Below are 15,027 nucleotides of genomic sequence, written 5' to 3'. Positions count from 1 at the left end.
AAGTAATTTAATTAATAGAAGCACTTTTAAAAAAAGTCAATAATTACATTTTAAACAATTAAAAATATCTTATATTTTTTAATATTTAATCTTTAAAAAAATTATCTTACAATTTTAACGAAAAGAGTACATCTTTAGAGATGGTTTTGGTCCATGCATTTTTTTCTGTACCATACGCAACGAAGTTGGCACGCTTTGGATAAACAAAAAACTACAGTAAGATCCGTAAAGCTTGGCATCCCAAACTCATCAAGTTCTGTGAGCCACCTTAATGTGCGCCTAAGATTTTGAGCAAAAAGACACATCAAAGACTTGTTCTTCCTCTCTTGACAGATTCTCTTATCTACCATATGCAAATCATAGAAAATTATTCCAGAAAAGAGATAATTCTTCATTCCATTTAGGCATGTGATCGTCCTCATGCCAGCAAAGATAAACCATCTAGAGCACAGTTTTGCTTATGAAAACACAATTTTGTTAGTGATGCTTAATTCTTCCTTTGAAGTGTCCTGAATAGAGAAGGCTTGTGAACATGTTGCTAGAGTCCACTAAATTTGTTGAATTGCTTGAATTGGAGAGCATAATGTCAGTTGATACTTGAGGCTATTTCTACTATCCCATATGACTTGCCAAGTAACCAAAATGATTTTGACAACGTAAATCCAAGCGCTATATGTCAACGCTTTTTGACACTAGTGAAAGGCAAAATCAGCAATGTCATTAACTCCATCCATTCTGAGAGAAATGTCAAGACCGAACCACACAACTTTGGCATATGGGCAGCGTAAAAAAGAATGGACCAAAGTCACGGATCCAAGCCACAGAAAAGGCGAAGGTTCAGAGTTCGCAATGTGGCGTTTACTTAGAATATCCACTATTGGAACAACTGGATTAATAACCCTCCAGCCAAAAAGAATGATTTTGTGTGGCAGTTGCAAATTTCAAAGGAAGGTCCATGCATCTCTGTCAGTCTGCTGAAAACAAGGCTCTGGGTGATAACATGATATCCAATCTTAACTAAATACTTACCAGAAGAGGTATGTTTCCAAACAAGTTATCTTCCTCATGGACTACAGAAAACGGAGTTATGAGGATACCTTGTGCGTGTTGAGTAGGGAATAAGGAGTTAATGAGATCTTTGCTCCATTTGACACAATCAGCAAGGATTAAATTAGAGACATATAGATTCAAGTTTTTGTGTTCTTCTCTAATGGGAAACCACTTGCAGTGGTTAAAAGGAATCGATTTTTCAAATCCAACCCTCCATTTTAGGTTGTCTACCACAACAGGGGATGCCTTAATAACATCCTTCTTCATCCACGAATATCCTGATTGAGCTTTAAGTTACCTTCCATTAGGGGCTTAAAATATTTTCTTTTAAGTGTCCTACCGATGAGAGAGTTATCATCAGCTGCAATAATTCTCCAAGTTTGTTTTGCTAGCAAAGCTCTGTTGAAGCTATCAAACGATCTAAATCCTAAGCCATCATCTATCTTACTTTTTGATAATTTCTTCTATGCCAAAAAATGAACCTTCTTATTGCTATGATCTGTCATTCCCCAGTAAAAGTTTGCACAGACGGGGTCTAGCTTGGCAGAGGATTCCTTTTGAAGCAAAAAAAAAAAAAAAAAAAGAAAGAAAGAAAGAAAGAAAGAAAGGAAAAAAGAAAAAAAGACATTTGATATACACAGGATGAAGAAATGACTGATTTAATAAGAGTCATTCTTGTAGCTTGAGAAAGAAGAGGCCCTTTCCACTTGGATAGCTTCATCTCAATTGTGCCTACTTTCTGTTGATAGATATACTTTTTTTCCATACGATTGATCAATTAAAATGCCACAATATTTCCCCAAAGTTTATTACTTGTTTACCCTCAAAATTTCTACAAAAGCCTCTATTTCTGTTGTCTGAGTATTGGGGCTCAAAATCAAAGAAGAATTTGCATAATTAATTTCAAGCCCAGACATATGATAGAATGAATTTAAGACTTGTCTAACCACATGATAGGAGCTTCTATTCTCTTGAAAAAAAAAAAAACAAAATTGTATCATCTGCATTTGCAAGATGAGAGATTAGATCTTCAAGTCTAGAAATTTTAATTCCTCTCCAATTTCCAGCAGCTTCTTGAGAGAGAATTTGGAGGGATAATCCATTAGAACAAAGAATGAACAGATAAGGGGACAAGGGGTCCCCTTGCTTGATACCTCTCCTTGGTGCAGAGGCTAATGTAGATTTCCCTTTTGCAAGGCTATGAGAAGACACCGATAAAGGCAAAAGGAAATCATTTGTATCCAATCCATAGGGAAATCCATAACCTCAAGCAGTTTGAAGAGAGAAGTCCAATCAACTTTATCAAATGCTTTTGTGCAATCCAGCTTAAAGGCAGCCCAACAGTTTGTGTTCTTTTGGTTGATTGCAAATAATGAATAATTATTGCAGCAAGTAAAATATTTTTCAGAGATGAGCCGACCTTTAACAAAGGCACTCTGGTGTTGTAGAATGAGATCTCCCAGAATGAGCTTGATTTTGTTTGCCAGAACTTTGGAAATAATTTTATATGCCATCGAACAAAGACTAATTGGGCAAAAGTCCTTGGAAGTTTGTGGACAATTTGTCTTGGCAATGAGATATATTAAGATTCTATTCAAACTCTTGGAGAACGAGCCACCACTTTTGAATGAAGTAATCATCTTGAAAAGATCAGGATGCACAACATGCCAGTATCTTTGAAAAAATCATGCATGAAACCCGTCCACACCCGGGGCACTATCAGCTGGCAAATTAAAGACAGCTTCCTTTAATTCTTCAATTGAGAGATCTGCATATGAAGCAAGGCTAAGTGCAATTGAGAGAGCTTTGGAATTTGCAAGGTTGACAGAAAAGAAGCAATATCTGTTGCTAAAGGAGCAATGGTTGTGCAGTAAATGTTTGTAAAATGATGAATAGTTAGTGTCTCCATCAGATTTGGGTCTTCAACCCAATTTCCTGCCTGATCATTGACTCTCAACAGAAGATTGGAATTTCTTTGCCTGTTAACTATAGCAGTATTTAGTGTTACGGTCTCCGTGCCTCATCCAGAGTTGTCATGCTCTTTGTGCCCAAAATGCCTCTTCACAGTCATAATAAAACTCCAAAGAAAATCTAACATCTTTTGTTTCATTGAATTTATTCCCCCGTTGCAGCATGGTTAATCCGGATTCTAATGACTGGATTTGTTCAAATAAACGAGAGCAGTATGTGAAAAAAATCCTAACTTCTTTAATTTAAAATATTATAAATATCTTATGAAAACTAATTTATAAGAAAATCATTTTAAGAAAAAAATATAATAAAAGGAAAAACTTAGTTTCAATTTAACTCTACTCATTATTTATAACCCGTTCTCTAGTCAAATTTCAACACTTGGATTTTATCATAAATATAATTATGACCCATTATATTTGGGTAAATGATGAAATGAGAAAAAAGGTCCTAAATGTTTAAATTTGATGGAAAAGTGATTATAATGGACATAAGCAAATAAACCTGCATTTTTTCGAAATAATAAATATAAAAAGAAAGTATTGATAATTAGATGAATTTTGACATATACATTAAAAAAAATATAAAATATCAGCGTTTCCTATTCATTTAAAACCAAAACTTCGAAATTTTTTTACCAAAAAAATTTGGAATTTCACTTCAAAGAATGAGTTATATTTATGTATTCGGTGTCTTGATTGGTTTTATGTATATGATACATGATGAAAATTGAGTCAAATCAATCAATTAACTTACTAACCTATTGAATTAATGTTTTGATTAGTTTAATAAAATAATTTGTTTATAATTGATCAATCATGTTTCACTTACAATTTTAACTATTAATTTTTAAACTAATATTTTAGCCGGTTTAGTTTTTAACTCTGGTAATATTCATTGTTGTTGGTTATATATGAACATACATACCTCTTGCTGGGGTGAAGGGCGTCACAAAACAAGTGTTGACGACTTGGGATGCATTTCAGACAGCCTCGGACCGAAATCTTGTATTTAAGTGGCAGCTTATAACCCGATCCACTAGCACCAACTAGACATTTACTTTGTCCGCTGAAGATGAGGCAAAAAAGTGTTGGGCTGAGAACACTGTCGGATTTCCAAAACCAGCCCAAACTGCACCGAGAGAGCCGTTTTGGCGGGAAATTTTGGTCATCCATGCGCAAGATCGAAGCTCCAAAGTGGAATGGAACACCCGCGTCATTTGGGTATTTTATTTTTCCAATAATTTGCTCCGGTCCGACGAAACAATGGATTCCGATTCAGACTCAGATGCTTCTCATGTCTCCGCTACGCCCCCCAGAGAAGAGCCTCCATCAGCCTTGCCTTCACATCCGCCGCCGCCGACGAAGAAACCTGTTCTCGTTCCTAATAAATTGAAATCGTCTTCCTCGTCTTGCTTGAAATATTCAAAACCCAAATTACGCTCTTCAAGACCAACAAAAGCGTCGTCCAAACCGGAATTCACTCAAGAAGAATTGCCTGGTAACTCCTTTGGCCACCCTACTCCACCCTTCCAAATCCGTCGACCTTCTGACTGTGTTACCCAACTGTCAACTGCGCAGTACTTTGAAACCCTCCCAGCTGGCTACTTCTCCAAGTCCGTGTCTTTCTCGAAAATTCGAAGGCCATTCCTCAGTTTTGCAGATTCATCTGGAAATGAACCTCCCCTTGATTTTGCATCTAATCCAGGCCTCAAGAACGAGAGTAATGAAAGTTATTATCAGCAGGGTGATTCTATTCCTCTAGGTTTAGAGGGAAAAAGTCTAAGTGCAAGGAATATGACAAAATTAGGAAAGAGACATCCTAATCTCATTGGAGCTAATGTGCCGGCGCCATCTATAAAGGTGCGAAAATGTGGCAGCGAGGGAAATTTTGTGAGGTTGAACCTGAATAGCAAGAGGTGGAAGTCTCGGAACCGTGGGAAAAAGAAAAATTTTGCATATAGTAAGCGTAGAAGTTACATGAGAGATAAAGTTAAATCGAAACATGAAGATGAGGATCAAATGCAGTCGGTCTACGAGCCCAAGGAGGATACGTTTGTAGTGCGGACAGCGCAAAAGAAGTCCAGGGATCCTCGTGGAACCAAAGAATTTAATTGCGAAATGATTGAAGAGGCGATTTCAGCAGTTCGAGATGTCCCATCTGACGAGAACCTGGTGAAGTTGCTACAATTAGTTTATGGCCACGATGCTTTTCGGGATGGTCAGTTGGAGGCAATCAAGCTGGTACTTGCTGGAAAGTCGACTATGCTTATTTTGCCCACTGGTGCTGGAAAGTCCCTGTGTTATCAGTTACCTGCAATGATTTTACCTGGAATTACCCTGGTCGTCAGTCCATTGGTAGCCTTGATGATTGATCAACAAAGAAAATTGCCTCCTATGATTAATGGAGGGTTTCTATGCAGCAGTCAGGTAACTTTATACCCTTTCTCACTTTCCAGGAGAAAAAAATTATTTCATTTTGTGCTGTGACCTTTTTCTCTTTAATTGTTTTAGACACCTGAAGAATCCTCTGAAACGCTGAAGCAGCTTCAAGAAGGTGCATTAAAGGTGGGATTACCGACAATTATATGTAGTTCTGGCTTCATGTGTACATTCTCTCATTTGCTTATGCTGAAATATGATCAGTCTTGCAGTTTGATTTATCTTACTTCATGTATTGGTATCAATTATAAGATCCTTTACTTATCACTTTGATCCTCATATCGAATTTAATGATGATATCGATTCTGAGATGCATGCACGAGTTTGGTCTCTGCCACTGTCTAAGGTTTGCTTTCGCATCTATCATTTACTCAGGTGCTTTTTGTCTCACCAGAGAGGTTACTGAATGAAGAGTTCATGTCAGTAATTTCTTCCTCTTCAACTGTTTCTCTTGTTGTGGTTGATGAAGCCCATTGTATATCTGAATGGTGAGGAAGTTCCAGTTCCATATGATGATGTCAACATATTCATACCTATCTTATATTGACAGTTTAAACTTTTTCCAGGTCACACAATTTTCGCCCTTCATTCATGAGGCTCAGGGCATCTTTTCTCCGCAATAAGCTAAATGCAGGTTCTATTCTGGCAATGACAGCGACTGCTACAGCCATAACTTTAAATTCCATCATGTCTGCTTTAGATATTCCTTGCACAAATCTTATTCAGAAGACAAAGTTATCGGATAATTTGCATTTATCTGTTTCCTTAGCAAGAAATAGGCAAGTTAAATGCTCCTATATTTTGAACTTCAAATCTGGATTTGTTAAACTTGAGATATTAATATTTCAACATTGCTAAAAATGATAGAATGAAAGACTTGTTGATGCTGATCAAGTCTCCTCCATATGTGGAAGTTCAAAGCATCATCATATACTGCAAATTTCAGGTGTGTACACGGTCTTACTTGTTAAGAATACGGAATAAGCTGAAGATTTCTTGGAGCTTACATATCATGATATTGCAAATAATCTCCGTTGCAGCAAATCGTAGTACCAGATGTGTACAATTTATGCATGAAAAATTGCCAAATTTTGTGGACTTCCTTGTGTTTGGTGAATATCCTAGGATTTAGATATTTTGGGGTCGGTAATTGTGTTTTTTCTGTTCCAGTCTGAAGCTGATATAATTAGCAAATACTTGAGTGACAACAATATCTCTGCGAAGGTTAGCACCATGTTTACACTTTTGATATGATGCCTTAGATTTCTTTGTGTAATCTTTACAGCTGGATGGTAAATCTTATGATAATTATGAACTACTACTATCTAGAGTTATCATAGCAGTATCCCTGCAAAGGAGCGTAGCTATGTGCAGGAGTTGTTTGGTTCCAACAAGATCAGGGTGGTAAGATCATTTTTTTTCTATCATAAATTTTGAGGTGTGCTCATGCATTTTGATACGAATAAAATATTGTGAGCTCCCTTTTGTTTTACTAAAATTATAGAGACCTCCCTTCTATTTTCAAAACTTACACTTTAGTCCTATTTTTAATATCGTTAGAAGTATTTTGTTAAGGATTTTAAAATTTTTAATTTTTGATTTGCAATAATGTTGAAAAATGTCAAATTATTAATTTATCCTTGTAATTTAATTGTCTACTCTATCTTCCCCCATTTAAGGAAAATTTAAATAATTAAATATCTCAATAATTTAAAAATATTGTGTTAAAATTAATAAAATTTAAAGAAAAAAAACATAAATTACACTGACTAATTTATTTCTTAGTATATTGAATCCTGATTTCATTAAGTTTTTTTTTTTTTTTTACATACATGCCTGAAATATTATTTTTTGACAACTTATGTATTTAAAATTTTAAAAATTACTAAATGCATTAGTCTGGATAAATAAAAATTTTAAATGTGAATTAAAAAAGGTAAAATATATATTTATACATGCATTAATTTTTTTAAGTAACTTGAATGATTTTGAGATAACATTTATGGTTTAAAAGGGAGTATTTTAATCCAACACATGTGAGTTAATGGTCAATTAATAGTTGGGTGGATGTAAACGTAATATTGAAAGTAAAAGAGAGGTTTGTGTTTTTTGATTATTGATTTTAAGAGAGATTTCTATAAGTTTTAAAAATAAAAGGGAGGTATTTGTAATTATGATAACATAGAAGGGAGGCCAATGTAATAAGAATATTTTGCATGTACCCTCTCTATTGGCGATTCAAATGACATTTTACTTTGCCAACTGATGTACCTTGTAATTTTTGGTGAAGGTTGTTGCAACTGTTGCATTTGGCATGGGATTAGACAAAAGGGATGTTGGAGCTGTAAGGCTCATTACATTTTGCTTCCTACATTTTTTTTACCTATTGGTTTCTGACAGTAAAATTACACTATGATTATGTATTCATGTTATCATGTTCACCCTGCGTTTAGTTGTTTCTTATTGATAATTTTGTACTTAAAAATGCCATTTTGCAAACATTACTTTTTTTTTGTGCTTCATAAATTGGTATTTAACTCCAATACAAGTGATCTTTCTATGTTGGTTTTTGATTCTATAAATTGGTTACCTGTGTTCAGGTAATTCATTACAGTCTGCCAGAAAGTCCTGAGCATTATGTGCAGGTAGATCTTTTATATTCTAATAGCCATAGGTTCTTTCTTAGGTTTTGTAAGATAACATGAATGGTGATTTGTAGGAGATTGGACGTGCTGGAAGGGATGGGAGGTTGTCCTTTTGCCACCTATTTTATGATGATGAGACATATGTCAAACTCCGTAGTCTAATGTACAGGTAATATATGCTTTCTTCTACGTCCTTTGGGACTGTTACATTGCTATCAAATTTAATGCACTATTTTGTCTTCAGTGATGGAGTAGATGAATATGCGGTGAACAAGTTCCTCTGCGAAGTATTTCCTGCTGACAGAATTTCCAACGGCCAAATATGTTCCTTGATCAAAGAATCTGCTTCACGCAGGTTTGATATAAAGGAAGAGGTTTACTACTCAACATATCAGACCTTCAATTTGTGTACTTTAAAAACCCAGACACCCTTCCTTTTACTTAGTCATGCTGATGTTCTGATCTTGAATGTAAAACGATACTTTGTATGACAATTTTTTTTTTAAAGTCATCCTATTAGCGTGAAATTTTGTTTATTGAATGGATATAAATAATTAACGTGGTTCCTTTGCTGATGTTTCCAAAATGCACTCTGGTTAAAATCAATTTTATGCAGTTCAACTGGAGATGATGATTGTACCTGTGAAAAATTATTATTATTATTATTATTATTATTATTATTATTTTGTAGTTGTTAGGTAACTTGAGAGAATGAAGATTTTTTTCGCATTCAAACCATGTTACAATTGAGTCTGAAATAGGTCTCTGGGGCTAAACTCTTTATTAATATTTTGTTAGGTGATGCTGACACTTTTGACGCGCTTGGAGCTGGGCAATGTGCAGTACATACGTTTACTTCCACAGATAAATACCACTTGCACTTTGAGTTTTCACAAGGTTTGTGCGGATAAAAGCCTTTGAATACACACAAATGGACATGATTGGCTCACTCAATCTAGGCGCACTGGTTATCATTGGTTGAATTACAAGTCTAGAGAATACAATTAAATCTCATGTTTATTTACTCAACTGAACTTCAGAGAAATACATTAGTTTGAATACATTACATACAAAAATAATTGAGTAACTAGAGATGCATCAAAATTTTCACATTGCAGACTCTCCCTACATTACTTGCCCAAAAGGACTCTGCTGTTGCTGCAATTCTGAAAAGGTGAAGATTGTTTTTTCGGACATTTGATTTTAAATTAATTTTCCTGTTATTGGATGGCTATTCTGTTAGGTTTAATATTATGATCTTGCATGGGGAGTTGGATTGGATTCCATCATTCCCAAGTTTTCAATAGCATACATGCTGGGTGCTAAGTTGTTTGGGATATGGCTTTTCCTGATTTATTATTACTCTAAAATCAATTTAATGCTACCCAATTTGTAAATATCTTGTTTGACTGAATTCTTTTATTTGATTTTCAGGTCTGAAAATAAGCAAGGGCTATATGTCTTTGACATGCCCTCTGTGGCTAATGACATGGGAGTTACAGTTGTTGAGCTATCAAATCAATTGCACAATCTAAAGGTCTCGTTAATTGGAATTCATGTTATCATGAGTTTGCATGAGTGCATAATACCTTTTCAAAGTCCAAGAGTCCTGGGTTCCAAGTAACTGAATATTTTAGATTCCAGTTTTGCAGTGCGAATGTCCTGTCATGGAGTGGTAGGAAGAACAGGAAAATACAAGGGAAAGAAGAGAGAGAGAGAGAGAGAGAGAGAGAGAAATAGAAGACACAGAAATAAGTTAGAGAAACAGAGAGATTAGAGAGAGTTTTTATTAAGCATACTCTTACGTCTACACATCCCCCTACCCATAGATGCTAACCTGACTTATCTTTATTCCTCTAACAATCTTAACCAACTAATTAACTATCTTTAATATATCTTTCACGAATTACACATCAATACTGCCCACTCCAAAAACCCTTGACCACAAGGGTCTGTTACATTAAAGCCTGATGCTGTTACTACAGCTAAAAAAGTGAATCCCAGTTGCCTCCTTCATCCGGAAGCCCCTTTCGCTGCACCAAGACTTCCCTGAATGTGAACATCATCTTCGTTCTCTTCTTCAGGTTCAAGATGGAGCTCAATGAGTTGCAATTGCATTTGCTGCATCTGTGGACTGCTGTGACCCCTAAAGAATGGCTGATGGCAATAAAAACAGATGTTATTGACTAGAAGCTCATCAACTTCTTCTGGGCTCAACCTTTTTGTGATTTCGAGTTAGTTTTTGAAGAGGAGGCCCCTGCGCTCGAAGAAACAGATGAATCAGGAACAGTTTTCGAATAAAAAGAATGACCTTTATGGAAAGGATGTTTTTATCCTCAACATGTTGGGACCCACAACCACCAAATGTGTTTTTTGGTCCTTTCCACCTGTCCGAACCCAACGATGCATTCTGATACCCATCACGAAAATTAAGACTCGTTGCCTTTTCGTGTGTCTCCCGCTCTTCGAAGATTGACTTCGTGGATTTTTGCGATGCTCCGAGCTTCTTGCAATGATCGAGGCTTCAAGATACGAACTTGAGCAGCAAAGTCCTCGTCTAGCCCTGCTGCAGACGCCTGCACGAGGTAGTCTTCAGGCAATCGGAGCTTGTACACGATTGCATCGAAGTCATCATTAAAATCGTCCAGGGAACCCGTCTGTCTCAGTTTCATCAAGTCTTCCATTGGGGCCTCGTAAGATGATCCGAATTGAACCTTTAAGGCTTCCACATAGTCTGCCCAAGTCAGCGTCTCTCCAAGTTTTCGCTCCAACGCTTGGTGCCAAGAAAAGGCCTTTTCATCTAGATGAAGACTGGCCATTGTAACCTTCCATTCTTCAGGAGTTTCATCAAGCTGAAAGTACTTTTCACACTTTAAATCCACACGAACACATCTGCCCGTTGAAAGCGTGGAAACTCTATCTTTGTGTAGGTTGTCGGTGGTTGGTAGTCTATGTTGTCATGTCTTGGTCGACCAGTCTCATTTCTTGGACGCCCAGGCCTGTTACCAGTGTGGCTGCCTCCCTCGTTGGCCGACTCTGCTTTCTCACGAACTAATATTGCAACTTGGGCTGACAATTCTTGAACAATACTAGGTAAAGATGACACCTTCCTAAGCTCTTCCTCAGTGTCACGAAAGCGGCCATCAGACTGTCCTGCCATGTTTCTCTGGTTGTTATGGGAACGGGTTTCTGGCATGAAGAATAGCCGAGAATCGTCGGCTCTGATAGTAGTGGTAGGAAGAATAGGAAAAGAGAAGGGATAGAAGAGAAAGAAGGGAGAAATAGAACAGAAGAGAGAGAAAAAGAGAGAGAAGAGAGATATTCTGAATTTTTTATTAAGCATACTCTCAGGTCTCCACATCCCCCTACACACACGCACGCACGCACTAACCTGACTTCTCTTTATTCCTCCAGCAATCTTAACTAACTAATTAACTATCTTTCTTTAATATCTCTTTTACAAATTGCACGTCAGACGACGATATGGACAGTCAAGGTGTCAAGTTAAACTGTTAATTTATTTAGTTTTATATACTCAGTTGTTACCCATGTGTAAGTTATGGATCCTGATGCTTAAGAATATTACTTCTAAATAGCTCTGCACTGTGCCAAAAATTGCTGAACAATGCTGTCAGAACCACTGACGAATCCGCAAGAAATGGAAGTGTAACTGATGGCGTTGTGTCCAAAACAATTACAAAACGATAAATTTGTGGATGATTTTGTCAGAGGACAATGCATCGCATCTCGCTTTAATCTTTATCTTTTCATGCTACTATCACTTCTTTGTATTATTATTCCTGTTTTTTCCCTTATGTGTAATTCATGCCTGGGTAATTGTTTAGTTACCTCGAGAATTTTCATATTTTCTTCTCTGTTCTCGATGCCTTTCAAATCATTATCATCCATCTCATTTGAGCAATACACTACAATTACATGCTTATTTCAATCACGAATAATTATTTGTTCTTTATTTGATATTATGCTATATGGTTTATAAAGCCTTATTGTGACGTTGTTTCTCAGTTGCTTGGAGAAATAACTTTTGACACGAAGGACTCGGCCTATTGCTATATCATTGTCAAAGCACCAACAGATTTTTTTTCGTTGTCGGCAGATCTTACACGATGGTTATATGAGTTTGAAGGATCAAAGGTGATTAATTTTATTATTATCAAATTAAGCTTTGAATTAGGAAAATATTCATTCAGTATGTCTAGTGATATTTTTTTTAGGACAAAAATCCCATGCATGTTTGCTTGGGATTATGTTCTTGTGATACTGTTAAAGATCTCACTCCTGTACACACAAACACCTGGACGCTGTCCCTAACATAGGTTATTTATTCTATTGAAGAGTATTGTACTTTTCAAGAGTTATGAGCCATATTCAAATGAAACCCTGATTAAGCAACAAGATACAGTCTTGAACAAACATACAGGGGCACTTACACGATATCTCATTCACAGCCAAGAACAGAGAAGCAAAGGCCAAAAAGAAAACAATGAGACGCACTAAGGCCTGATATTGTGTTGACTGGGGAATTGGGGATTCTCCATCCTAGAAGAATACAACATACCACCAAATCACACTAGGATAAAATACACAAAATGACATAGCAAACACGGCCGAGTTTCAGACACCAGTACACAACAAAAGAACAAGACTAGCGCTGGCTCTCTCAAGAGCTGACTCTTCAACCCTACCCAATTCTCTTTCCAGAAAATTATCCTGCCTTTTCTCGGTCAGTTCCCTCTCCTTAACTGTCTCTGTGCGTATGTGACCTTGTGCCTTCAATAGACCATCAGTCCCACTCCTCTCCCTATTTGACTTCCTTTGATCTCCTGCAAAGGCTATGGATTTTGGCTGCATGGGTGGAGTCTCCTCCTAATGTCTAACATTCACCTCATTGATTTAAACCCGTGATAAAACTTACTCTACTCTATTTTTAGAATCGATTAGCATGTCAGGTAACATACATCGCATTTGTAACATCCAGATTTGCTAACTGATCTGGTTGTTTTATTTTCTCCTCTCTCAATGTCATTTCGAACACTTGATCAATATCCTCAACACCAATATGACACTCGATTATTGAAATCAGCCTGTTTTATTGTATCTGCATTTTGATAAGGTACGGAAACTGGATGCAATGTTTGATGCGGCATATCATGCAGTAAATATTTGTGACAAGATGCCAGGTTGCAGTAGTTCTAATCACACACCATGCTTGCAAAGAAAGATATTAGATTACTTTGCTGGAGTCGATAATAATTCCATGTACAAGAAGTTGGATCAAAGCAGGTTCTTCATTTTTTGGTTGCTTTAAATCTTCAACTATACCCAAACTGGTTTTTAATCATTTTATAATTGTGATGACTATTAAATAATTCTGCTTTATGCTAATCATAATATTCATTTCTAATATTTACATTTGCAGTCCTTTTTTGCGGGCAGATATAAAGGTGTGTTTTCATATTTTCATAAATTTCATTCTAAGACTGCTTGATGCATATAATGAAAATGGAAAACTATAGTTACTTACTTCCTTCGGATGAACAGGTCTTTCTACAGAGCAATTCACAGGCCAAATTCACGCCAAGAGCCATTGCAAGGATAATGCACGGCATTGCAAGCCCAGCCTATCCTTCCGCTGTTTGGTCTAAAACTCATTTCTGGTAAATAAATACATAGATAAATGGCTGATACTTTTGCATTCAGCGGATTGGCATCTATTTTGTTGGTAGAAAAATTTTCAGAATGAAGACTCGACGAGTTTCAAAATCTGTGTTTTAAGTCATGATGAAATTGTATAATTTGAATGTTGTTCCTACACATTAAGGCCAATTCTTGCTAAACTAAACTGATGATTATGTTATTGACCGCAATTTAGTGCTTAAAGATCTTGTCTGAAAAAAAAAATGAGTGAAACAAAACTGACAATTTTTTAGTGCATGCTCCATTCCTAACTTCACTATCAATTTTCATCATCCCCATTTTCTTTGTCCCGCCTTGTTTTTACCAAAATGACCATTTTTAAGTTCACTGACGTGTCTGATCAATCCCGGTAAAATAATGAGGCTGGATTATCAATTACTGTTTTCAGGGGACGGTATAGGCATGCGGACTTTCAGGCGGTGATGGAAGCCGCAAAGGAAGAACTCAAGAATTTTGTTGGAAAAGACGGCAGCTCTAGCCATTTAAGATAAGGTTTACCATCTGATTGGCAAATAGATTCGGATTCCATGGTGCTAATGCACATGCATATTTTGAAACAGAAGCTAAGTTGTTATTGAACTATCCAATTGTTAGATATGAGTCATGGCATGAATTAGGTGGGTAAGCTCCATAGCCATAGGTTGAAAACAGAAACAGTTTTACTGCTGCCTGATTTGTGAACCCCAAGGTTTGCATGTAAAATGAAGTAATCCACGTTGTACAAGACATACTGGCTTGTAAATAGTAAAGCAGTTTTGGTTATATATTTCATATATATATATATATATATATATTTTCCCTGGTGTTCTTATTATAAGCCATTTATAACTAATTTACAACAATTAGGAAAAGTTATCACATCATAAAAGTTGTCTGAAAATTGCTTTGATTTCCATTATTACCTTTGATAAATATCATAAATTTTAAAAACATTCTTTATCTCCTTAAAAACTAAGAAGAATGGCATATTTGAAATAAAGCAATTAATGCTACACAAACTCCTACAAAGTGAGTTATATTTAAAATCATAAAATTCTTTTATAAGGCGATTTTTATACAAGACTGGAAGGAGTATATAGATCTGTATTCTATAAATAGTGCCATAGTTGTTGGAATACGGCATGAATCAGGTGTCTTCTTGTCTGGATGATGTTTTAGCTGATATCTCCTTGTCCATGACTGTATGAAGCTCTTGCAGGTCA

The 15,027-nt window shown here is 36.2% G+C and overlaps 1 protein-coding gene across 2 annotated transcripts; it reads left to right on the top strand.

Annotated features, from left to right (window-relative positions):
• The first annotated feature begins 4,164 nt into the window (after window positions 1–4,164).
• Window positions 4,165–14,589, top strand: LOC129308794 (ATP-dependent DNA helicase Q-like 5). Of its 2 annotated transcripts, XM_054950167.1 has the most exons (19): window positions 4,169–5,450; window positions 5,535–5,588; window positions 5,838–5,950; window positions 6,029–6,241; window positions 6,330–6,408; window positions 6,633–6,686; window positions 6,792–6,866; window positions 7,753–7,806; window positions 8,063–8,107; window positions 8,182–8,276; window positions 8,352–8,481; window positions 8,906–9,004; window positions 9,226–9,281; window positions 9,542–9,644; window positions 12,134–12,262; window positions 13,242–13,411; window positions 13,548–13,572; window positions 13,670–13,785; window positions 14,214–14,589. In XM_054950167.1, the coding sequence occupies exons 1-19, from the start codon at window positions 4,287–4,289 to the stop codon at window positions 14,314–14,316; spliced, it is 2,877 nt and encodes a 958-aa protein (XP_054806142.1). In that variant the 5' UTR covers window positions 4,169–4,286; the 3' UTR covers window positions 14,317–14,589. The 2 variants fall into 2 exon arrangements, with proteins under 2 accessions (XP_054806143.1, XP_054806142.1); XM_054950168.1 differs by lacking the exon at window positions 9,542–9,644 and having other exon boundaries at window positions 4,165–5,450; window positions 8,352–8,515.
• Window positions 14,590–15,027: the final 438 nt, after the last annotated feature.

This window comes from Prosopis cineraria, unplaced genomic scaffold (genome assembly GCF_029017545.1).
Source record: "Prosopis cineraria cultivar Desert tree isolate PC_DT_omini unplaced genomic scaffold, ASM2901754v1 PC4, whole genome shotgun sequence".
Lineage (NCBI taxonomy): Eukaryota > Viridiplantae > Streptophyta > Magnoliopsida > Fabales > Fabaceae > Prosopis > Prosopis cineraria.
The sequence above is the reverse complement of the archived record's forward strand: the minus strand, read 5'-3'. Positions and strand labels throughout refer to the sequence as shown.